The following is a 26,882-nucleotide window of genomic DNA, read 5'->3' on the forward strand; positions in this document are numbered from 1 at the left end:
CTTAGTAAATATTTTTAGCACATAATTATAATTAAATTTAAATTTCTAGCCTTTTCCTACTAATGGCTATTGAGACATTAATTATTATAATAATTTACCATGTAGGTATATTGAAATATTGTGTATAATGGTAAAAAAAATTGAATTTTATTTATTTATAATTTTTAACAAGTTGTTGGCTGATGGTGGTTGACTACGACCCGCCAACGTAAAATTTCACGGAGTTAATGAGTAGGTACCTAAACGATCAAAATGTACTTACACATAGCTATGTATAATCTTGCTTCTCCGGCTAAGATAAAATTGCAGGTTTAGCAAGTGTGTACTGTAACTGTATAGTCAATTAAACAAAAGTTGACCGAATATTATTTATTGTCTATTATCCGATATTACTAAATAATACATAAGTATTGAGGTATATAAGTATATAACTAATAACTATATAAGTATTGCCACATTGGTATGTATGTAACTGTAACCTAGAATATAACCCGTAACTTGTAAGTGTAAGGTAAGTGGCTGTACCTAGTAAAGTAATTTGATCATCAATCATCATGATTCATATTACTGAAGCATCAAAATAATAATAATTTTTCGCCGTCACTGTTTTAGATGTTTTAGATGATTAATTCCTGTAAATGAACTTAATGTCTTATAGAAATAGAATACTAAAATAATTTACAGTTTCATCTACAGTCTACACTGATCTACCTACTTGACATTCTTAAATAGACACATGTCACTCTTCAAAAACATGTAAATAAATGTATTGTGATCTGAAAGATAATCTTTTTAAAATTGATATTCTTTTATCCCAAATAACATCAGTCATCAGCCTTTTAATACAGGTATTGGTGAAATAAGAACATTTAGCCATTGCTATTAAGTCGTTTATTATTAAAAAAAGATACAGAGTATAGATTTTTGATCAAAGGATTGATGTGTGTGTTTAAATTTTAATAAAATTCATCATATAATAAATTTTGGCCAGTTAGTTGAGTGCAGATAGTTTAGGTCTTTATGAATTTGTTAAGTTAAAAAGTATAATTCATATACATTAATTAGTAAATACTGATTACTTTTCAACAAGCTAGTGATATTAATTTGTATGTAGGTTGTTGATAATTAAAATATCATAATTATTTTAATTTAGTTATTTAATTAAGACAAGTAAAAATATTTACGTAAAAATAATTGATAATGGAAATTGAATTTTTAAAGTAAGGAGATCTATAATATTAATATTAAGATAAAACATAAATTTATAATATTTTTTGACTAGTAAAATAAATATAAATTAAAAATTAAATAATATTAATTACCTAATTAATTAATATATTATAAATAGAACATTTTAAGGGTCGTCTTCACTAATTAAACTGTCAGAATCTGTAGATGACCCTTCCATACTTCTGGGTAACGCAATTCTAGCATAATCATCAGTGTCAATTGATTTACAAAAATGAATAGCATACTTAAGTTTTTCATTCATTACATCCTGTAATTTAGTAAAAATATATTATTGTATCAGTAATTTTTCATATTATTAAATAATAAATATACTTACTTTATTACTGTAGCGAGGGATTTTCAAAAGAAAAAAACATGTATAGCTTTCAGGCAAAAAATTATCTGCCGGTGAATAACGATCAATAACCTACAACAAAAATAAAATGCAAAATAAAAAAAAAAAGAAGTCATATAATAAATATAATCTACTGACATGTAAGACAAAATCTCGGCCACGAAAGTCTTCAATAGCTCTTGGTAATCTTGTACGTCCCCAAACAAATCGTAAAAACAATGACCGCTCTTGATTAGAAAATTCACTCAAAATTTCCCAAAACCATTGAACAAGCTTATCATGAGCTTCAACGCCTATTTTAAAAATAATTTTTTAAACTCAAATTTAATTACGTTTTTAGCTGCTATTATGATATACCTTTATATGTAACAATACTGAGTAGCATATTTATAGGTATTTCTGGTAATCCACAAACCATGGTTTCTAATTCACTGCTTGTAAATATAGATAATAATGGTACAGGTATAACTCTAGCCATACCCTTTTGAACCATTTTTATTTGTTCATTAAACTCATGTAGCCTATATAAAAATGTGTATAGTTAAAAATTATGTTTTGAAGTTATAAATAAAAATTAAATAATTATTACCTGAAATTTAAACAGGCTTGTATGTATTCATGTTTATTATGCAATGTAACATGCTTATGTTGACTGCTTAAAACAACTGTACGTCCTGTGGAGGATGTGGTACAAAATGATATATCAAGGTTTGTAAATTCATCTTCTCCATCTAAATCTCGGACATATAACAATCCTAAAGGGTGTAAAATGTATAATTATTACATTCAAAATGAATATGGCATAAAAATATTTAATTACCAGGAACATAATCTTTATCGATTTCAATCAAATCGGTAGGCGTAAGTTTCATGCCACACAATAATTTCCACATTGGTTCAGCAAGGTTTAAACTCAATGGACTACAGGTTCGTATTGCTATTCCAATTAATACACCTATTCATAAATAATTATAATTAGAAATAATAATTAATATTTAAAATCAAAATAATACAAGAAACTAATTTTATTTTATCTATAGTAATTTTATTATTTATCACAACAATAGAAACAATGCATTAATGCATACAAAAATAAATTAAAATATACATTGTTAAGAACAACTACAATAATTATATGAACTATTATTTTGTTTTATATGTCAAGATATTAAAAATATAATTTATTATTTTAAATATTGATTATTAATGGTAACATAATATAAACATTAATTGCTAACATTTGATTCTTACCAAGAAATTCAAACATTTTCATATGAACTTTGGTTGTAGCTGATGGGTTCAATATGAAACAATCTCGACTTGTCCCAGTATCTTCTCGACCATTTGGTGTTTGTATTAAAATTGGTAAGGATCCATTTTGTAGTTCTTCACACATTTCAGCAATGCTTTCACTATATCCACCACCATAATCATCTACACTTTCACCTATAAATATATGAGAGTTAAAATTATTTTTCATATTGATATCTGTTAGTAATCTAAAAATAACTATTAAATAAGTATTCATAAATATATCAAACTAACCAACAAATTGAACTTTCCATACACGATGATATAAAAATAAAGAATCTTCATCTAAAAAGTCCATATTATTCACCATTTGTCCAAATACTGTATGTGTATAATCATTACATGTTGATTTTCGTGTTTTACGTGTTCTAATTCTATTTAGTTCAAACATTGGTCCATGTCGCTGTTCTCTGACCATTGATAATTGAAGTATCTAAACACAAATTAAAAATATTAATTAATACCATCTCTATACTTTTTATAAAAGTTACAGTAATATTTTTCATACTTTTTTAAATATGATTTCTTTCACTGGAAATACCATGTATGGTCGTATTGCATCTAAACTAATTTCTCCTCGTATTGGCAAAAATAATAATACAGTTTGGTTGATTATGGTTGAAAAATGATGCAAAAATAGTAACCGATTTCTTAATTCAGGCACACTGAATTCTTGTAATATATCATATTCTAGTGGTATTGTGGTTGGAGTTGAGTTATCTGTTTGACAAGCTTCGTCACTAGACCATGCAAATGAATGAGCAGATCCACAACTTACTTGTTGAATGCGTTTTCCCTAAGACATTTAAAATATAAAATAATGTTAATTAAAATTAATCAAATTTTAGTTCACCTTAAGAGCTGCAATAGGACGAGGTCTAGTAATTGGATGTGCTGTACCATCACCCAGTTGACCCTCATCATTATCTCCCCAGGCATATACCTCTCCATCATCCGTCAATGCTAGTACATGAAGTGATCCTAAATAATAAGGTGAATTATATTTATGAACCTTTGATAAAATACAATTTGTTTATACCTGTGGAAAATTGAACAATTTTTTTGCCCTGTAGTCCACTAACTGGTTTTGGCTTACGTACATGATCACTAAATCCATGGCCAAGTCTAAAATAATCTCCTTTACCCCTAAAAACAAAAATATTACATTTATAAATAATAATATAATTTTAAATTATTTACCAAGTGTATAGTGTTCCGTTTGATGACAATGCAACTGAGAACTGTGATCCACAATCAATTTGAATGATTCCTTTGCCCGAAAGTGATTCAATTTTACAAGGTAACTAATACATACAAACAATGACAAATTATTATTATTATTTATTAATTTTGATCAGTATTTTTAGTTTTGATTGTACATACTTTACATGATTCTGAAATATTGTGTCCAAGTTTTCCATAATCGCCATCACCCCATGACCAAACATTGTCATCTGAAGTGATACACATTGTTTGGGCATCTCCACTACCACAAGCAACTTTCACAACATGATAGTTAACTAAACTTTGAACCTGAAAAGATAATATTGTGCAGCAATTCTTTTATTTTTTATGAATATTTATATTCTAGTTTCTATATTATAATAAATTTTATTATTATTAAATTGAACTAAAAATGTGTACTAATCATTATTAAATAATGTAAATAGTTACCGATTTTGGGTATAAATAATCTTCATAATCACCATGGCCTAAACGTCCATATCGACCTTTTCCCCAAGTATATAAATGACCATAGCTAGAAATTGCAGCAGAATGGAATCCACCACAAGCAATATCAATAATACATTTACCATTTAAACTTTGTACTAGTTGAGGTTTTGAATGTGAACTGTAAAATTGTAAATATGTGTTATTGAAATAAAAGTGAAATTGTTATGTAAAAATTAAATCACTTACACTCTATTTCCAAGTCCCAATTTGCCATCATCTCCATCTCCCCATGCATAAACTTCCCCACTACTTGATAAAGCTAAGCAATGACGACCTCCTGAATTGACAGCCACCTTAACAAAAATAATTATAAATTGTAAATAATTATACACATTTTTTTTTATACATATATATAAATAAAAAAAACAGTACCTTAATTATATTACTAAGGCCTTGGATAAGTTGAGGAGTAACTACAAAAGGATTTCTTGGATTATATGGACCTATACCAAGACGTCCACTCTCGGTATATCCTGTATGTACAAGCAAATTTAGAAGTTGTTATGCTGATATGTATATTATTTATCTAAGGTAATCATGCTGCTTATTTATATACCGGAAGCGTAAACTTTTCCATATGAAGTAACTGCAAACATAGTTTGCTCTCCTCCAATAACCTGAATGGGTTTCAAAAGAGACAAAGAATCACATGCCAATGGTTTTTTAACTTGACTAGAATCCATACATGCTAGTTGACCTCTATGATTATGACCCCAAACATATACTACTTGACCATTTCCTCCCCAAGTCATATTCCAATCGTCAGGTTTACTTAAAAAAAAAAAAAATAAATAAATAATAATAGAAACATTGTTTTTGTATTTAATTGGGTAAATTATAATTATCAATTAATATAAACTACCTATTTAACCACTGTAACAGTTGTTCATCATGCTCTTTTGTGAATTTTAAGTTGTTGGTAAATATATGTTCAGCATCTCTATCATAACTTTTATCAATGCATTTTATTTTTTTGTGCACTTGATTAATAAACTCTTCTGGCATTTTTTCTCGATTAATCAAAGCCTCAGCCACATCAATACCAAAACAGTAATCCACAAACCAGGAAGCATCAAAATGCCAGAAACGTAAACTATGGTTTAACCATTTCAGCATATATACTAAAGACTATAAAAAATAAAATAAATTATATTAATATCAATTAAATTTTATTTTAGACTGGTTAGTGAAATAAATACTTTAAAATATTCAGAATAACAAAGTTGTTTTCCACATAATACAGCTGTTTCTTCGTATTCAAACTGCTTGAACATCAAATGTTCAGTACGGACAAGTATATCAGCTACACAACCTTCTCCATATGGTAAAACAAATAATTCATAGGCCACATCTAGGTCACGTTTGAATATTACACTCAAATTTTTGATACACCAAATTCTTTCTTCGAGAGCTATTTTATAATGTTTTAAATATTAATAAAGATAATTAATTTTAAAATTAAGTATTTTTCATACTCAGTGTAGTTAAATGTAGTGACAACATTAATGTAGCAGTAAGTCGTTTAGTAAGAGATGGATCGTTTAGTCGTTTGAGAGATTCTTGTAGTAGACTGCGAACAACTGGTAAACATGGTCTTGAAAGTACTTCACGGTCAGTACCACTTTGTCTTGTTAAAGGCATAATTGGATATACAACAAACCGCCAGCCCCAACCATTTAAAGATTTATCACTCATAAATTTCCAATGAAGTTCATCACCTAATAATTATATAAACATAAAGTATATTTACTAATGAGTATTAAATATTGAATAAAAATTATTAACGTTGGATGAATAATGGCGTAGTCCATTCTGTATCTCTTCCTGATCGGACACTGATGACATTTTCAGCACCATCCATTAATGTTAATGTATCTTTGAGTTTTTCAGTTGAACAGTTTTGGTTAAACTCAATGTATAAAGCAATTGCACCTAATGATAAAATATTTTTAAATTTAAGATAATTTATAAAGTATATAATGTTTTTTTTTTGAAACATTTTTAAAAGAAATCCTTTAAATGAAAAAAATTAATTTCTTAAAATACCAGGTATAGATACATATCCAGATAGATAGGATTCATCTTGATAAGGATGAGAACTCTCCTGAACTGTATGCTTTGAAGGCGGGGACACAAAGAATGAACAGTGCGTGTAAATAGTTTCCATCTCTGACACACAATACTCCAATAATAATTTTATATGTTTGTTAGAGTGTATAAATGCTATAAAATGAGTATATTTAAATTATTATTCAGTTTGTTATACATTATTGAAAAGATTATTGTTCTTACAAATAAATGTGTTTGTTAAAATAGACTCTGCAGTTGGACCAAGCCTATAAACAGATGCTAATTTTGCCAAGTCCAACAATAATCTGACGGTTTTTTCATCCAATGTACTTATAAAACTATCAATTGTTTTATTGGCAAGCAATGATGCGTCATTTAATCCAATCACCTATAAAATATGTTTCAATTTTAGTATACATTTTATAACAATAATTGAAACAATCATTTACTTGATTTTTTGATTTTATAGTAGCAGCAACAATTGACATAGTGTTGGTTGCCTTTGATGACAATGTACTTGTTGATGTGGTAAGAGATGATGGAATATGTAATGAATTTTCTATACTGTCTGGAGTTATCTCATTACTCTACAATTTTAAACAGAAATAAAAATATTGTCATTTAAAATACCAAATATATTTACGTACTAAATGTAAAAAATTTACATCTAAAACTGGAGCAGGTGCTTCACCGCCCCCTTGATCTGATTGAATTATCTCATGATTTATGTTAACATCTAAAAATATATGAAAATGAACTAAGAATCACACTGCAAGAATTTTTGCAAAACTGATAACAATACAATTGTTTACCGTCATTAGAAGGTGGTATAAGAGCAGCAAGTACAATTTCTCTAGCTAAAGTAATCCGTAAAGCATTCAAGACATGCTGAAGAGCATTTTGCTTTGCAGCGGCTGAGTCCAATGATAATATGGTCCTTGATAAAGAATCCTTTTCGCAATTATTTTGATCTTCTTCAATTTTCATTTTAGATTCAATATTTTCATCTAATATTAATAGCATTGAATATTTAATAATATATACCAATACTAAAATAAATATTAAATATATACTTAAAACTGTAGCTCCCATTGAATCTTTTATTCGAGTAAATGGCACATGTTCATGAGACATTAGCAGTGGTAGCATAGGGCATTTCCAGGCAATAGATTGGGAAGAACCACAACCGACACGATTTATTTTTATGTTATTGAAGTTGGTAACCAATCTAGGTTCTTGGTTAGGATTCGTTGTACCATTACCTTGTTGACCATGATCATTATCACCCCAACAATAGACCTGAAATTATATATACTTAATAAGATTAAAAACTGGAAAATTTAGTAAAATCATAAATGACATATATATTAACATAAATTAAAATAAAACTATAAATAAAAATATTTGAACTTAAATATAACTTACATCTCCTTGTGTAGTTACAGCAATACAATGTAATGTGCCAACAGCAATATAATCAATTGAAACTAATTTCAGTTGATTAACTAGAGTTGGTCTTCTTACATGTTCACCTCTACCCAATCCTAATCTGTAGTACTCACCTTTACCCCAAGTCCAGACCTTATAAATATAAATAAAATAAAAAATATTTAAAAACATGAAATAAAAATATATTACTAAAAAATTTTACTTGACCGGTTGCAGTAAGTGCAACAGAAAATTGAGCACCGCATGCTATTTGTACAACTCTGTGTCCATCTAATCTTTCTACTTGTTGTGGAGTACAACAACCATCACTACCACCTCTACCGAGTTTACCAAAATCTCCATCACCCCATGAATAAACATTACCTTCACCGTCTAAGGCAAGAGTTTGAGCATCTCGACTCCCACATGCCACTTGAACAATATTTTTTCCAATAAACTCTTTGACCTATGATGAATAAAGACATTTATTACATCATATTTAATATTAATACATGATTAATATAATAATAGGGCTATAGCTAGGTACTACCACTATAGAACTATTACCAGGGGTGTAATATCACAAGATAAAATTTAATATAGGATTTAAGTACCTATACAAATAAGTATATTATTTATTATTATTTAAATACACAAAATATTTTTTATAGATACAAAGTAATAAATCAAAAGTTATCTATCATATTAACATTACTATCCAAATATTAAAATATAGCAATATTACGTAAAATATTTTTGTCCAAACCAGAAACCAGATACCTTTAGGAAGTTTAAGATTTTTAACTATCTATGATCTACTATGAGCTAAGATTGTTTATGACAATGTTGATCTTATCTACCTAGAAGGTATTTACTAACCATTTGACAATATAAGGGAGGGAGAAAGTAAAAAGATAAAATAAATTAAAAATTAGGGGCAAATTTAATTTATTGTCAGTGTGATAAAGATTCTTGCTATGGCCCTGCATAATTAATAAAAATTTAATTATTTACAAGTTTTGGAGTGAATTGAGAGACTTCATCACCGTGTCCTAAACGACCATACTGTCCTTGACCCCAAGTATATAATTCTCCTTCAGAGGTGATTGCAGCACTATGAGCACCACCACAAGCTATATAAAATATTCTTTTGCTCAACAATGAGTCAATTAATTTTGGTGTGTCCAAAGTAAGAGTATCACCATGACCAAGTTTACCGTCTTCGCCATCACCCCATGATAAAATCTGTATAATATAAAAAAAATTATGTATCATTAAGGATTAAATACTAAAAATTAATAAATAAAGAAAATTTTTTGACAAACATGAATACATGAATCAAATATGGTTTAAAATCAAGTATTTGAAAAATTACACGTGTAATACACCAGCAAAACATATCAATAATAAAATTTTTGATAAAGGAATTATATTTCAATCTTTAATCATTTCTTCAGAAATTTATGAGCAAAAGAATAAAAATTACTTTTCCATCAAATGATAATGCCATTGCATGTTTTCCACCAGAATGTACAGCTACATTTTTGATAACAAATTGACTAAGACCGGGTATTTGCCGTGGTGAACTAACTTTACCACAGAATGGTATACCTAATCGACCACCACTACTGTCTCCACACACAAACACCTAAATTAACAATTTTGATAAGTAAATTTATATTGAAAAAAATAATTACTTTAGTCCAGCTATAGAAAGTTTACCTTTCCCTCGTTTGAAACAATAAACAATGATTTTGATCCTCCAACAATTTCAATTGGCTTAAGCGCAGTTAGGGCTTCATTAAAAGTTGGTATTTTTACCTTAGATCCATTCAATCCTCCTAATTGTCCCTTATCATTTAAACCCCAAACATAAACAGCATATTCAGAATCCACTCTGATTTTTGATTCTACTTCTGGCTGAGGTGGAAATTCCTAAACATACATACAATAATAAAATACTAGAAACAACTTATTAATGAACAAAGATAAAAATATTTATAAATTATTGTTATATTTAAGATTATAGGTTACTTGTACAGCATCAAATTGAGGTGTTAATGAGTTTGATACAAATTCTTGATTAATAATCATCACATCAACTTTCAATCCAGTTATAATACAAGTTTTCTCATTAGTACGCATTGTTATTTCCACACATTTATGGCACTGAAATTAAATTGATTACAATTATTTTATCATAAGTATTATTATTTTCTTTTTATAAAAAACTACCAACCTACCTACCAATTCTTGTAATATATTACATTAAAAATATTATTAAGTCTAAAGTCTCTTTAAGTGTTGACAATATATTGAGTCAAAATAGTTTGTTATGACATATAGTTTATGAACTATTATTGCCTGTTAAAATAACAGTCAGGGACGGATTGAACTAAAAGTCACCAAAATTTAGATCTAATGTGGCCACATATGTGTATTGTTTATTAAAAAAAGTATATTAAAATAAAACCATATTTTTTACATCCTCCATATTTTCAAAAAAAAATTATAATATTGAACTTATATAACAAACTGTGGTCTTTCTTCTATTATAAGTTTCTTTGAACTAAAATAAAAATTTTTTATAAAAAAAAATTTCCATTTTCATCATTATTAAGTTTAGTTATAAGTATAGTAAATATTTTTCACATACAAATATAATCAAAAAAATATCTTAAACAAACATATCCAAAATTTGTATTTAATTTTATTAACAACCACTGGCCACGTGGCCATAAGGCTATATTAGGCGGTAACTGGTCCATCAGCAAATTCTATGGTGTCCTGATGGGACAATCCTCCCTTGAACACAGTACAGTTTTAAAATTGATAGCACGTATTTATAAAACATTATTTAATTCAGAATAAACTGAAAGTATTTCTATATTGAACCCACAATAATGATACCTATGAAACAACAATTTTCTAATTGCAAATGTCATATTTAAATGTATATATGAATGTATTTTTGGTTACTAACTTCTGAGTTCTAGACTAATAACTTAACAATAGTAGTTTATTAGTAGTGTAACACTAATCCAGCAAGTAATTTAGTAGTCTCAACTTATTTGAGATTCAGAGCTATAATTTTCTATCTTTTCAATAAGTAAAACAAAATAATATATTTATTATAATATTTCAAATTACTTTATTCACTGAATGCAGAAGTTGTAAAGTTCGATCCAAAGAGTTAATCACCACGCGATTAACTTCTTCCATCATATTAAAACTTACACCAGCATTCACAATTACAAATAATGGTTTACAATTCTCATTCTCTTCATCTAATTTCATTAGCAAAGAACGAATTGCAATATTTGGCTTAAGCTCCAATTTTATCCAATGCTAAAAAAAAAACAATAGTACTGCATTAGAAAAAATATATATTAGGAGGGCCTTTCCAATTAAATTTCTTAAAGTTAGTTTTTTCAATTTTATTATTATAATACATATATTATAGCAACAACATAAAATGAAATTGCCTATTCATTGATGTTACATTAATTATTTAATTGTATAAATTTTAAAAACCATAATTATTCATACTCATGTTATAAAATTTTGGAAGTCATATTAATTTATTAATTGAATATTGTTTTTATAAGGATTAATCGATGAGTCTGGGACACAATACAACAAGTTATGTAAGTAGCATTTCTCAAAATTCAAAAGAAATTTAATTTAATTTAATTTTGATATGTTTTTAGTTTTTAATAGGTAGTGATAACAGCAATGGCATTCTTCAAAAAGAAATTAGAAGAAGTAGCCACAAAATACATGCTGTGCGTGACGAACTAAAGGACTTAACAATGTTAGTATTAATCAGAAATGTATACATTTATATTATTCAGTACCTATTCACTATCAGAGAGTAATACTCGACAATTGTTATTTTATGATAGCGAATTAGAAGAATTTTGATTTTTATACGTTCTTAATGTTTAAAAATACAGCATCAATTAAATAACTAGTATGCAGCAAGTATGCTGATACTACATTAAAGCTATCTACCTTCTTTTGTCTAAATTAGATTTGATGAAGAGATAAAAGAAAATATAAATTTGTGATTGATTAATACATTTGTGATATTATCAGTTTTTTAAAAGACATAAGCATAGCTTATAAAGTTATAACATAAATCATAAGTTAACTTACATTTTTTTCTTTTAATTAACTACAAAATTATACTTTCATTGCATATTTGAATTTAATTAAAAACATTATCTTTATTTTAAATTATCCTAATTTTAATGTAATAAATAATTTTTAATAGTAAATATTTGTATAACTAATGCCAAGATTGATTCATACTGAAGTAGTTATGAAGAGTTATCCTAGAATCCTAGATCAATTTATTAAAAATGTTTATTTCTTACAACTCCTTTAGGATTTTCACTAATCCAGCGACTATCTGATTTCCAGTCAAATAAATTGGAGAGTAGATTTTCTTCTGCAGAAGAAGTGCATTTTGTAATGAATTCAGAAATTTGTTCTTTATTTGGATGATTGGATAGTATCATAGTATTTTTATCTGAAAAAAGAAATAATCAATTATTTATTTATTATCTTATTCTGATTTATGATCAATTAATAATATTAAATGCTTAATTAATATTTACCATCATTAGATTCTTGAGGTAAATTTGTTTTTTCATTAAGTTTATTATTGTCCATAGAATCACATTCATAGGGCGAAGTACCATAATCTATTAATTCTACATGAATATATCGTACCCAATACGCAACACCAATAGACTTCCATTCCACCTATAAATGTGTTAGTAATATATTTATTATGTTTGAATATTTTAATTTTGGCTATAAGCTAATATATAAAATGTATAAATTTAAAAAATACCTTGATATTGAGATCATGTAGTCCACCATCTCTCATAATTTTAATAACTTTACCTTCACATCCAACATCAATATTTTCATACTCTCAACAACACCGTACAATCATGCCTACATCAACAGCATATTTTACATAGTTTGCATATCCATCAACACTGTCAAAATCATTACGTTTTTTAAATGTTACTTTTTCATCACTAGTAGGCTGTAAAAAAAATACCATTTGAATAAATTAAAAGTGAAATAAAGGTTGGGACGTATTATACCTCACGTATTAAACGTAATATGTTTTATACACAGGTACAAACATTTTTAAATGTTTATTATGCACTTAAAATTGAAGAAAAGCATTTAAACTCTAGCAAAGATTATTAATAATAAGAAAAATACCTAAATTATTTGATTTTAATTTTGAATATTTAATATAAATAAATAAATATATTATAATGTATTATAACACCTATAACTATTAACTAATGATACTTTAAAAAAAACATAAGATTTTATTGTGTTATACATTTTATGCTGTATAAAATATATAATACATTGACACATATAAAACTTTTATACACAAATTTGCCCAACCCTGGTGAAATCAATACAAAACTTACATTTTCATGACATTCTTCTGTTGCTGATGATTCATCTCTATCTGAAAAATCTTCATATGATGATAAAGTATCAGTGACATCAGATAAACATTCATTTTTTCCTTCCATTAATAAGGAAATTAATGTATCTAATGAAGTATAACCATGTGCTTCAATAGCACTAAACACACATTGCTTATTGAAACCCAAATCAGATAATTGAGCTAAAAGCATATTTAATGTGCTTTTTGAAAAATATTTTGACCATTTAAAATGTCGCACAGAACTAGATTGAACATCGATTGTTAAGTACTGAGTTAAATTTATGGCTGCTTCTTCTAATTCTTTTTTTGAATATTCTGGTTTTATTGGAGAGGGTTGAACAGCTTTTGATAATATTAATTGAAATAAGTTCTCAGATTTCCCATCACTTGTTGTCTGTTGTGTAAGTATTTTACGAAGCAGTATTGGATTTTTTAATAGAGCATTAACAACTTTTATACCAGCTAATAATGCTTTTTGATAACAAAGAAGAGACTCGTCGACTAATCCTCCTAAGAATCAACAATAAGAAAATAAAGTATAATATTTCAAATAAATTTGAATATATTTTAATTCATAGACCTTATACTAATAGACCGGCCTTTTGTAAATATAGAACGGTCACAGATAGAGGGTGCTTTTCGGTAACTGAGTGACTGTACATACAATAACAACATTGATGTTTTATACTGTACATCACTGCGATATGTCTAACCGGTTACTACCACAGCTATTTTAAAGGCAAGACCAGTCTATTAGTATAAGGTCTATGGTTTAATTATATAGTACCTGTAACAGTTTTAAAACTTTGATTAGTAATGACTGCAGAAAACATTGTTGTCCATGTATAAAGCATAGATTCTGATATAAAGTCCAAAGAAATTGTACAACTTGGAATATGTTCTATATCTTTGATAAAAAAACTTTCTGTTTTCCCAGTGTTGTGTACTAATACTTTGAGTTTTCCTTTTTTCTCAATGCTCATCACAGTTGCTACAGTTAAATATAAATATTAAAATATTATTTAAAATATACTAATGCAAAAACACTAAAAACTTTATTATGTGTTATTATATAATTTTAATTATCACTCATATAAGGAAATATACTTATACAATAGTACATGCCAGAATCAAGTAAACAAGAAAAATAATATTATTTTTGATTTTAAGTTCTAATTATACCTATAAGTTTTAAATAATTAACTTAATTCAAACTTAAACGTTTACATATTGTTATAATGTATAATTAACTAAAATTTAATTTAATTTTTAATATAAATAATATTTAATATTGTCTTCTTAGCAAACAAGCAGTTAGATTTGTAGATATAAAATACAATTTAAATATTTAAGAACTTTTTAATTTATTTTTATAGTCACTATAAAACATAATAATGAGAATTGTTGTTTAATGTAAATGGAGTATTTAATAATAAAAATAAAAATAAATTAGTTAACTAACCTTCAGTTTCTCCTTTAATCAATACATTTCCTCCAATTCTAGGTCGGTTATCAAAACCTCCAATTACCATTAATGAAGCCATTGCACTATATGATAAGCCTTGTAGTTTCTATAAAATGACAAAATATTATTTGAGAATAGGTCGCCAAAATAAATATTTTTACTTACAAAAACATTTTTTTCAAGAGTAGGGTTTGCTAAATAATCAGTTGCTGATATTATATTCAAAACAATCAAAGAATCAAAATAAGGAGGTAAATCAGTAGTTTTTTTTGGTTTTATACACTTTTTGTTATTATATAACGTACGTAACAAAAGAATACATTCTTCAGCTATGGTATTTGAACATGAAGCAGTTAAAGGCACTGTTGGTTTACCATCTTCACAAATAGAAGTAAGTTAATATACATTTAATAAACAAAAATAATATAAATACAACTATATTTACCGATTACATCATATTTGGAGTTACTTTGTAATACTGAAGATCCAATAACTTCCATAAGAGTTTCTACTACAGATGTAACAACGGATGAATCAACCATTTCAGGTGTAACCAAAAGTTTGATTAACTGTATAGTTTGTACCTAGAATAAATTTGAAATTTTACATAAATAAAATAAGGTAAATTTAAAAATATTATAAACAGAATAATCTTGTAAATTAACCTGGGTAGCCAAAGTGGAAGATACTGTTGGAGAATGAGAAATAATTGATAAAAGCATGTCAATCCACTGTTTACGTGCAAATTGCTGTTTATATTCATCAGATATTTTTGAAATAATTTTTAATAGAGAAATGTTGATCCATTCAGAATGAAAAAGTGTGGCATTCGAAATATTTGAACTTAAACAACTCTTCTAAAAATCAAAGATAATATTATAAGTTATACAAACATGTATATCCAGATAAAAAAAAGAAACAATTAATTTCACCTCTAAAGTATTATAATAATATTTTGAAAGAATTTGAATTGAATTTTCATTTTTAATTGAATGAACAGCACTTGATAATGAAAGACAGTTAAGAAATTTTATCATGACACACTTGAGTATATCAAATGGGTTTTCTGTTGAGTTTTCGTGTATTTCTGTAAATTAATTCATAATTTTATTTTTAAATAATGACTAGAGTAAGTAAAAACTTACCACCATTATTTGTGCAAGAAACATTACAATCCGATTCTTCATCATCTCCTGCATCTAATCCAGGTGCTAGTTTTAGATCATATTTTCCTTCTTTACCCATTCTATAAGAATTAGATACTCCATGATCCCAAAGAACTCTAATCCAGCCATCATCACCTATTTTACTAACAATTTGTCCTTCACCAGAAGGTGAACCATCCTATAAACATAAAAATTCAACATAATATAAATTCAAATATAGACAAACTGATTTTATACTTGATTTTCCCATTTCCAATCTTCACCACGAACCACTCTAGCACCTAATTTTAAGTAAGGTATGATGTCTGCTCCTCGTAAACACTTGATTTTATTTAAATCCTCTTCATAAATAATCTGCTTTGTATTTATTTTTTCAATTGGTCGCTTTGCAGCAAGGTCTAAGGTGTTAATAATGGAGTTAATTGCTGATAATATACTAGAATTAATTAACAGACTAGATTCTTTGTCGTTTAAAATTTGTGTTATTGATCCAAATGTTGCAATAGCAAATCTAAAAATATATTGGTATAGAACACATTAATTAAAATATTATTGTTTTATAAAATTACCGGCACCAAGTCATTTTTTTTATAGTTGTTATTTTATCTCGAATTCCTACTGATTTATGAATTTCTCCAATTTGAGATACAAGCATTTTAATTTGTTCCAAAGCACATCTCATGAAATCACATTTAGCTATTAAAAGCTTAAGTTTATAAGTCACTGATATGAGTTCTACTTCATTGTTTCTATAATAGTAGTATAAATTTGAAATTAATATTATAAATATTTTAAAAACGTATACACTACCTTGATGAAGAACTGTTTGGTAATGCAGATAGCCAACCTGATATAATACTATATTTTACAGAACTTATTGATGTAGGATTTTTAAATAATTTATAAATAAGTTCATAACCAGTTTGTATTATATTACATCTATTTATCTAATTTGACAAAACATAAAAAGATATTAATAAATAATAAATATTGACTAAGGCTATGTCAATAAGTAAATGTTATACTTACTTCTGAGTGCAATAACTTTCTTATTTCTTGGATGTTAACATTTGATAGAATAAATGATAAAATCATTTTACTGATTTCTATCCGATTGTGTTTATTAGATATTAATTCAGTATCATTTGTATTTTTAATTTGTTCAGAAATACCTTATAATAAAAAATATAACAATTAAAATCAAACTAAAAATCTAAGATTAATATTATACCATTTTGTAAATTATTTGGAGCTGGTACATATTTTATATTGGGTATCATAACAAATTTGTTCATGTCTTCCTATAAAAATTACAACATTTACAATTTATATCAAATACAAAAATTTAATATTAAATAAATTACTAACTTCTTCATTTAAAATACTTTGTAATGGAAGATTTTGATTTCGAGCTTTATGATTCCTAACATTTTTCTTTGTTTTTATACTAGAAACAACGGAGTTAATCACTGTTTTCCATCGAGATTCAGCTTTCAAAATAGGTAATTTTTTAGCTGCAGTTATTTTAGAAGATAAAATTGGACTTAGTTCATTTAGTAAAAACCTAAACAGTCACATAATATTTTAGATAGAAATATCAAACTTGATAATGGTTATTATAACAGACCTGCATCGATCCAAAATAGGGGAACATGTTTCTTTATAGTTTAAATTCATGTCCTGTTTCATTTTGAGAATTTGTATTTTAATTTGACCAAATAGTTTAAAAATGATGTCCAATGGTATTGATTTTTCTATAAAATCAATAAATAAATTATAAATAATTTTTAAATAAAAAATATATGATAAGAGTCCTTAATTGTTACTAGAGTAACCTAACATTTTTTGTTTAAATTAAGCAGATATTTTCATTTCAATATATCTTTAGTGTCTTAATACTTAATAGAATCAAATTTTATTTGAATAATATTAAGTTTCAGATGTTTATCTGTTTCATTAATAAATTTTTTCTTTTAACTACCTTTTTTATTAATTTCTGTTTTATTCAAATTTAAATGTTTAACTAGTACTTTAGCTAAATTTTGAATTAATTCTTCAACAGGGTGATCAGGTCCATATTGTATTTGACTTTCAACTGATTTACAACTTTCTTTATACGTCAATATTAACAGTTTTGCACATTCATCCTAATTAAAAAAAAAAAATAGTTCTAAATACAGATTTATCTTTAATTTATTTTTTTACTCACATAATTATTATTTTTACTATCATCAATGCCAGCACGTAATAAAGGAAACCAAATATTAAAACATTCATAACTAGATTGAGGTTGGGAAAAAGTAGTTAGCGAATGTGCATGAAGCCCCAACAAGTAACCAAGAGTTCGATGAATGTCTAAAAGCAGCGGTTCTGTCAAATTTGATTCAATAGGCTACACAAAATAAGAAATTATATTTTATACTAAAATAAACAATTATAATCCTTACTAATTACTCACTTCTACTATGTCCTCATCTGGATCCAAATAATTTCCAACAAAACAGGACTGTAAAGTTTCTTCAGGCATTTCAGTTAATACATGTTCATAAATAGATGATGAGTGTAACATAGTAACAAATGAATAATTCATTTCACTAGATCTGAATATTGTTAACAATAATTTTAGTAAAAATAATATAATAAAAATAACCTGTAAATACCTAGTTTCTTGAACATCATATACTTTTTTATTAAACACTACCCAGTGTCCTCCGTTTCTATTATGATTTTCTAAATCAGGTTTTCGAATCAACATAACATCTTCAACATTTTTATACCATGTGTTACAAGTATGACCTGTTGATATGTAATAATTTTATCTCATTATTAATAAGGAACCATTATAAACTAGAACAAATGTTTAGTTTTATGCACTTACTAGAAAACCCAGGCCAGGACAAATTATCATCTTCTTCACGTTCTAAATTTGGGGTCATTAAATTAAATGCATCCAAAGCATTAAGTAGGGGTAAGAAAAGATTAAACCAATCAGTATTCCTTAAAAACAGAGAGGTTTTTTGATGAACCATAATTAAGCTTATTAAAAGCTCCATAAATAACTTATCTAAAAAAGGTAAATATTAAAAACAAAATATTAATAAGTTAAATTTAACATCATACCAAATCCAGTTACACTTATAACTTTTGTGATAATTTGATAATGCTTAGAACTTCGAGATGCTACATGATTAGCTAGTCTTATAGTTTGACAGGAACGTTTGACAAAATGACTTATATATTTTGAAAGCAGCATTTCAGCACCTTGATTATTCATATCTTAAATATATAATTAAGAGATAAATAAGAAATTTATATAAAAAAATAATATAAGAGGTAAATTATACCATATATTTTGCTATAATTATATATTTATATGTAAATAAAAGATTCAAGTTAATTTAATTATTTTATTTATAATGAAATGTATAAACAAAAAAAAATACTAAGATAATACATAAAATGATAATAATAATAGATAGATATATTATAATTACCCAGTTCACAATGGCATTTATCATTTTTATTTTTTTTTTGGCGATATATTGACATTATTAATAGCCTTTGAAAAGTCATTATAAATTTTAAACTGGGAGATTGGTTGAAATTGCTTGAAGGCACTTTTACTGTATGGATTTGTGTGGAAAGACTTGTGAAGTAATTGCTTTAATTAAAAATAAGTTATCATTACATTATTACAACTCATAAACTTCAATAATATAGAATATTACTATGATTAGTATGATTTACATACTTGAGTAACTGAGAAACTATAAAACAAAGAGATATGTTTGTTCCATCAAAATTGTGTTTGAAGCTTTCAAAATTTTGAATGTTTTCATCTAAAAAATAAATAAATATAAAAAAAAAATTTAAAAATAATGTTATTAAGAAATATATATTTTTCTATGTACAATATTATCTAAAATAATAAACTTACGTTGAATAGCTTTTTGTAAAAATGTGTATAGAATATTGTCACCTAATAAACTGTTTGTAATAAGATTTATCATAAACTCTTGATTATCATTTATTGATTGAGATTCATCTAAATCAATAAGTTTTAAATAATTGGAACAATATTTAATTATCAAAATCAATAATTTCATACCATTTGGTGAAGTCAAAGGTTGTAATATAGTACATAACATATTAGCTCTTTCATTTGGTGTTTGAAATAGTATAAGCCATCCAACTTCTAAGGTTTTTTGAGCAGCTAACTTGACTGTATTTATTACTTTTGAGTTTGATGCCAACTCAGTAACTGTTTGACGTATACTTAGTAATAACTTTGAGTTTCCAATAAGTCCAACAGTGTCAGCACTCACGTGATTATTAATCATAGAATGAAACTATAAACAGAAATAATGTATTAAAAATAATTTAATAATATATTTACTTATATTTACCTGCAAAGTAAGTAAATGTAATACAGATATTAATACACATTCTTGCTGTTGAGATGGTGGCCAATCAATATATGTTTTATATTCTTTAAATTCATTAGATAAAAGTTGTTCTAAATAGTTTAATGTTTGAATTTGTAAGTCTGTTACAAATGATGTAGATATTCCAATATTAAATTCTTCACAATCATACCAAGCAAAACACTTAAAAAATAACAAGTAAAATAAATTTATTTATGGTTATTATTCAAATTAACTGATTAATAAATTAGGATTTATTAACATTTATTAATGCATTTTAAAATATTTTAATTCATAATCTATTAATTTTAAAATTAATAAATTACAGTGGAGTGTCGATTATATGCACGTCAATTATCCACATTACAAAATTATTGTACAAATTTATTTTTAGTTTAATTTAATTTAGTTTTATAATTTTTTACATTTGTTTTATTGTGTTATATATGCACATATTATGAAATACAAGATTATTTTATTTTATCTCCTACAGCTCACTTTAATGTAGAATGTATATTTAGTTGGTTTGTAAACGCAATTGAGTACACAGTTTTTATAATATATAATTCATTCTATCATTATTTAATTATCCACACAGCCTTGGTCAAAATTAGTGTGGATAATTGACGTTCTAATGTAATAAATTCCAATTCTCTAAAAACTTAAAAGATTATAAATACAATTAACAAGTCAATATTTTAATTATTATTTGTGATTTTATAAATATTTACTATAATGAAATTAAAAACAGATATTTTTATCAAATTATAAATTTTATTTTAGCAACTATATTTACTTGATTTGGACTACACGCAATTTTTTTCACTTGTCTATTCAATAAACACTTAACAGGTCTACATTGTGTAGTGTTTTCATTGTCTAACTGACCCCAACAATAGACTTGGCCTGTAGCAGTCAATGCTAGTATATAATCATCTGCTAATGAAAGAGATTTTACTTGTTTGCCTGTTTATAAAAATAATAATATTTATAATATAGAAAACACATTTGAATATGTAATAGAAATTCACCATTTAAAAATTTGACTTCCTTAGGTCGATTGACACGAAATGAGTTATTATGACCTAACATATTATTGTTACCTCTTCCCCAAGTAAACACATTGTTAGCACAATCGATAACAGCATTTACATCATTATGACAATATACTGATACAATTTCATAATCAAACACAATCATGCTGGGTATGACATTTAAAGATTTATCATCACAACCTAATAGAAAAAATATTATACAAACAATAATAAAAAAAATAGAATAGGTTTGAAAAACAAACTTTGGTCAGAGTTTCTATATTCAAATGAAAATACATATCCTTCTCGGGATAAAGCCAGTGTATTATTAATAGATGCTCCACAAGAAACTTTTGATACATGCCATTCTATCAAAAATAGGTAAATACATGTATGTTATAAACAATCATGAATTAGTTATTATTATAGAATGCGAATTTATATAGATTAATTTAAAAAGCTTAAATACGTTACTGCTAATAATATATGCCCTAAAAATGTTTAAATACATAGTTAAACATTATCAAAACAAATATATTTATTTTTCATAAACATATAACTAAATATTAAATAACAATAAAATTCTAGAAAACACAATTTTCAGTAAAAGATGAAATATACATTTAAAAATATAAAATAAGTCTTTACAACATAAAATTAAATTAAATACACAAAAATATGTTTTGGTATTGATAGTTCCATTTAATCTCTATGTCAATAAACAAATGTTGTGTTTACTAGGTATATCATAAGATCAATAAAAATAAAAATGCAATTGCATACAAATCCGCACTCTAGCTATTAATATGTAGATAATTACCTGAAATAGATTTAACTAACTCTGGAGTATAGCAGCAATTACTACTGTGTAATATTTTACCCCACATGTACAATTTACCATCCTCAGTAACAGCAGCACTAAAATAATTTTAAATTTTATGTTATGTATAACTTAAATAATTCTCTACCTAAACTATTTCCTTTTTAATGTAAAAATATAATATTTTTCATCATAGATTAGAATATTAATAAGTTTATAAAAAAGATCATTATTAATATGGTTATAAATAGTTACCAAAAATCTTTTCCACACGAAACCATAACAACTATAATTTTAGAAAATGCTACAATTGGTTCTGGAGCAGGAAAAGAAGAATATTTTTGACCATGGCCTAAAGCACCAAATTCATTTACTCCCCAAGAATATACTTCTCCTTTTTGAGTAACTGCCAAGTATGTTTCATCATAAACATCAACAAATTTTATAGGTACATTCATCATTTGTTTTTCTTCGAAATTCTAATCATATAATTATTGTTTTTTTCAATTATTTTATATAATAATAAAAATTAAATATAAAAATTCAAATTACCAATGAATCAATTGAATAACTAATAAAATATAGAGTTCCATTGGTTGTGACCACCAATATTTCGTTTCTTGAACACACTACAGACTCAACATGCAATCGCTCAAGGGTTAATATTACTTTTTTTTTGGTTTCAGGATAAAATTGTTTACCCCAGTACTGTACAATATTCTTTTTATTCTTAATTTCATGCATTTTTTGCTATTTTTTAAAAATTTAAATATTATTAAGAAATTGTAGTTAAAATAGTATTATATAGCTTATATTACTTGAAGCGTTAAGTAAGTGATAGCTATTTGGTCTAAAAATGATACAATCATTACAGCTGTTTGTTTCATGCCAGTAGGTTGTGGATTATCAGCATCACCATTTAATCTTAAAAAACTTTTTGTTACATTATCCTAAAATAAACATAACAGAAATTTGTAAGTATAGTAAAGAAAAATTCAAGAAAAACAAAATACTTTATTTGAATGAATCACATCATAGTTAAAATTGTTTTGAATTCTTGATACTACCCAATTTAAGCGACGGAGTGTTATTGTTAATAAATTATGTAAATGTCTATTGTAAATCCTAAAAATTAAAAATATATATTTTATTAATTAAAATTTGAATAGATAGAACTAAGAATTACTTGTCACAGTGTAATCCCAATTCAAAAAACATTAAGACACATTGTAATATTTGACCAAGTGATTTTTTTTGTAATCCTAGTTCTAATGAAAGACATAAAGCAAATTGTCTGTCAGTATTTGGAATGTGATTTACATGAATACTTTCATTTTCAGATACATTGATATTTCTAAAATTGCAATAAAAATATAAATTAAAATAATAGTTATTATTAAACATAAATATATATATATATATTAATTTTATAATACCCATTGACTACATGAAATAGGAACTTTGATGATCTTTCTAAAGTTTCAATCCAGAAAGTAGGAACATTGCTTTCATCTACAAGAAAATCTTCTGGAATACATTGCAGTGCTTCTAGTGAGTCTTTAAGCATTTGTGTGCATAAATCAGAATTATTTCCTGACCGCCAAGTACTGACTAGAAATCCAAATGAGAAGTTTAATGCTGTTTGTGTACCAATTTTAGCAAATAAAGACATTTTTTCCTCATCGTTAGTATTGCTAATAAATGTAAAAACAATCAATTGTATTAATCAATAAAATTAAACATTGTTAAAATATTATTTACTTTTTTATTTTAATGGAATTTTTACAACTTTGATGCATCATTATAGATGACTGTGTTTGATTATTTGATTTAGATTGAAAAAAAGAATCTCTATAAAAAGCACCAAAGTAACGAGAAGCAATAGCCATCCGAAGTTGTGTTCGATTGAAAAATAATGTTGAATAACATATATCTTCACATAGTTTCCTTTGTTCAGCCGCAAATACAGATATCAACGATTTTACATCATCTTTACCTAAACAAAAGATACTAAATTGAAGTACAAACAAATCATATTGTTATAAACATTAGAAAACTTACTACAATTAGGTTTCCATATCAGAGATTCAAACATTTGTTTAGACTTGAGTGTTTCGCTGACATCATCAGCTTTACAAGAAATACAATTGCATACCTTGTCAGATGGATCATCTTTACATGGGCAGTTAACTGCCCATAGGCCAATATAATAACGTCCAGATAGTTCTAATAAAAAAAAAATGTTTATGTTTAATTAAAATTTAATCATTTAATTATAATGGACATGTTAAACCTTTTTTCGAATGCAGTAAATTGCTATTATCCACAGGAATTAGTTCAGAATCTTCTATCATCTCGTTCCAATAATTGGTAAGTTGATTTTCGTCTAATGCTTCATGGAGTTCTATTGCAAGCCATTTGGGATCAAAAGCAGTTTTTTGCTTTATAGTAAATTCAATTTTGGTACTCATTTTGATTTTGGTTCTAATAATGGAATTAATTAATGCATATAATTGTTAATCATTCAACTTTTTTAATAGTTCAGTTATAGACTAAACACTTTTTTTTAGCAATCATTATGGATGGTTATTGGAATTATTAATTAATGAAGACAAATTTATTTAATAAAACTAATTGAAAACAGTATTTCATCTTAGGATTTAAAATGTATCTTAAATTCTGATCCGTTTAAAATGCTTGTACTTTTTGGATTTGGTCATTTGGAATTTTAATCACAGACAATAACAATAACATATTGTACATTTTGTAAACGTTTTGTATACATAATAAAGCAAAAAGAATTAAAGCCGACAGCGAGCTGTGTGCTGTAGTATTTTAATTTCTCATCGCCTAAAATCAATATTTTATTATCAAGTATTTTAAACTGATAACAATAACACCAACATTACATTACCACAGACGGATAACCTGACTTGTGATTGCCGTGAAGATTGTCAGCTATAAATTATATATATATAATATGCTGTTCAAACTCAAAAGTTAATAGTTCTGATAGATTTATTTCTATGATACATATCGTATATTCGTATACAATTGTATATTTATTATTTGTGTATAATCATTATGATCTATGGTAGTCACGGTCTTGGTCTTCTATTAGTTTTTTTTTATAAATTATAAGATCAACTTTAGAGGTCTTCTAGAATCTAAAAGACTACTTTTTGTTCCATTATTGTTTTTTTCCAAAACCAACTTGTTCTAATGATTTAAATTTTAAAATGTTACATTTTGTATCAATGAATCTTTATATAAAAAATAAAAAAATCGTTACGATGGATGTTTGTTTTGAAAGTTGTGAAATAAATTTCCAATTTTATTACTTAAACATAAATCAAAGTAAGTACTTTGGTACAAATATTATTTGTCGGGACAGTACTACCTTTTGCGAGGCCCTGAGCAAAACTTATTTAACCAATAACCCTAGGACATACCTAGATGTAATTAAAAGTACGAGGCTCTTGAATGCGCAAGTCCCTGTGGTTCAGACGAAAACAGTAGCATACTTGCGTCCACGAACTAATATATGTATATATATATACCTTAGTTCGTGCTTGTGTCATTTAGGTACTACCGTCATTCTAGTAATTAGATTACATTTTCGTCTACATAATTGTCATAACTATTTCTAAGGACCTAAGGTGCTCGATGCAGTGGTGTCGAAGTTCATTTGAAATCATGTTGCAAAATTATATATTTTTGTATAGACACCCACCACCTAAATTTGTTATGTAGACCCATATATATAACATCTTCATATGTTTACTAATTATAGCTAGATGGACTACATTGTTAAAACTGTTGATCTTGGATTGTATGGTATTGTTTTAGATTTTGGAGAATTAGCCTTTTATCGAGCCTCGATGAGCGAATCGACGACTTGATGCTTCTCTATCTGGGCTCACCACGCCAGTGCCAGACATTTAGTCTTGCTGCACTGGTTCTCATGACGGTGTTTCAATCTGTGCTCAATGTGCCTGTTGTGTTTGAAGTTCACTGTGCACTTAGCCGTTATGTTTGGCTTGAATTTCCTCTCTTTTAATACCTTTCGCTCGCAGTTTCCGATCAATATCGCGCAGTGTCTGCGAATGGTGTTCCAAACAGTGAGCCTGTTTGGCCGATTTTATAGTAGGTAGAAAGTTCTCGTTTTTTTCTCCTCCTAGTCGACTGTATCAAGCGACGTCGTAATTGACGACTTTCGCGGGTCCCGTCCCAGTTGTCCAGTAAACAGGGTGTCCCGCGAGGATTTACCCATTGCCATATCTCCTGAAATAATGAAGATATCATAATTTTGGTTTTTTAATAAGATTTACAGGGACAAGAACTACAAATATTT

General features: G+C 26.5%; 1 protein-coding gene across 1 annotated transcript; it reads right to left on the bottom strand.

The window, feature by feature from the left end:
- Positions 1-1,230: 1,230 nt before the first annotated feature.
- LOC113550655 (E3 ubiquitin-protein ligase HERC2) lies at positions 1,231-24,999 on the bottom strand. The gene is given in 76 exon segments (XM_026952624.1): positions 1,231-1,498; positions 1,568-1,657; positions 1,724-1,878; positions 1,943-2,106; positions 2,175-2,340; positions 2,406-2,540; positions 2,837-3,031; positions 3,131-3,329; positions 3,405-3,692; positions 3,750-3,877; positions 3,936-4,042; positions 4,097-4,200; positions 4,280-4,429; positions 4,571-4,748; positions 4,817-4,923; positions 5,003-5,103; positions 5,187-5,401; positions 5,493-5,758; positions 5,830-6,041; positions 6,106-6,348; positions 6,416-6,562; positions 6,677-6,853; positions 6,923-7,088; positions 7,150-7,287; positions 7,348-7,436; positions 7,513-7,707; positions 7,774-7,999; positions 8,126-8,281; positions 8,352-8,594; positions 9,143-9,373; positions 9,615-9,776; positions 9,851-10,063; positions 10,163-10,297; positions 11,279-11,476; positions 12,508-12,662; positions 12,751-12,898; positions 12,990-13,190; positions 13,597-14,129; positions 14,407-14,610; positions 15,082-15,190; positions 15,250-15,461; positions 15,530-15,668; positions 15,750-15,941; positions 16,017-16,171; positions 16,230-16,428; positions 16,488-16,761; positions 16,820-16,999; positions 17,061-17,197; positions 17,280-17,422; positions 17,482-17,551; positions 17,619-17,814; positions 17,878-18,004; positions 18,232-18,397; positions 18,460-18,642; positions 18,709-18,850; positions 18,911-19,046; positions 19,129-19,314; positions 19,371-19,526; positions 19,745-19,911; positions 20,002-20,089; positions 20,188-20,295; positions 20,359-20,599; positions 20,657-20,857; positions 21,471-21,640; positions 21,706-21,909; positions 21,972-22,076; positions 22,529-22,626; positions 22,784-23,007; positions 23,081-23,278; positions 23,347-23,478; positions 23,542-23,653; positions 23,715-23,882; positions 23,965-24,222; positions 24,290-24,524; positions 24,590-24,754; positions 24,822-24,999. Coding segments are annotated over 76 exon segments (13,218 nt in total). The 3' UTR covers positions 1,231-1,354.
- Between the last annotated feature and the right edge of the window lie 1,883 nt (positions 25,000-26,882).

This window comes from Rhopalosiphum maidis, chromosome 1, assembly GCF_003676215.2.
Source record: "Rhopalosiphum maidis isolate BTI-1 chromosome 1, ASM367621v3, whole genome shotgun sequence".
Lineage (NCBI taxonomy): Eukaryota > Metazoa > Arthropoda > Insecta > Hemiptera > Aphididae > Rhopalosiphum > Rhopalosiphum maidis.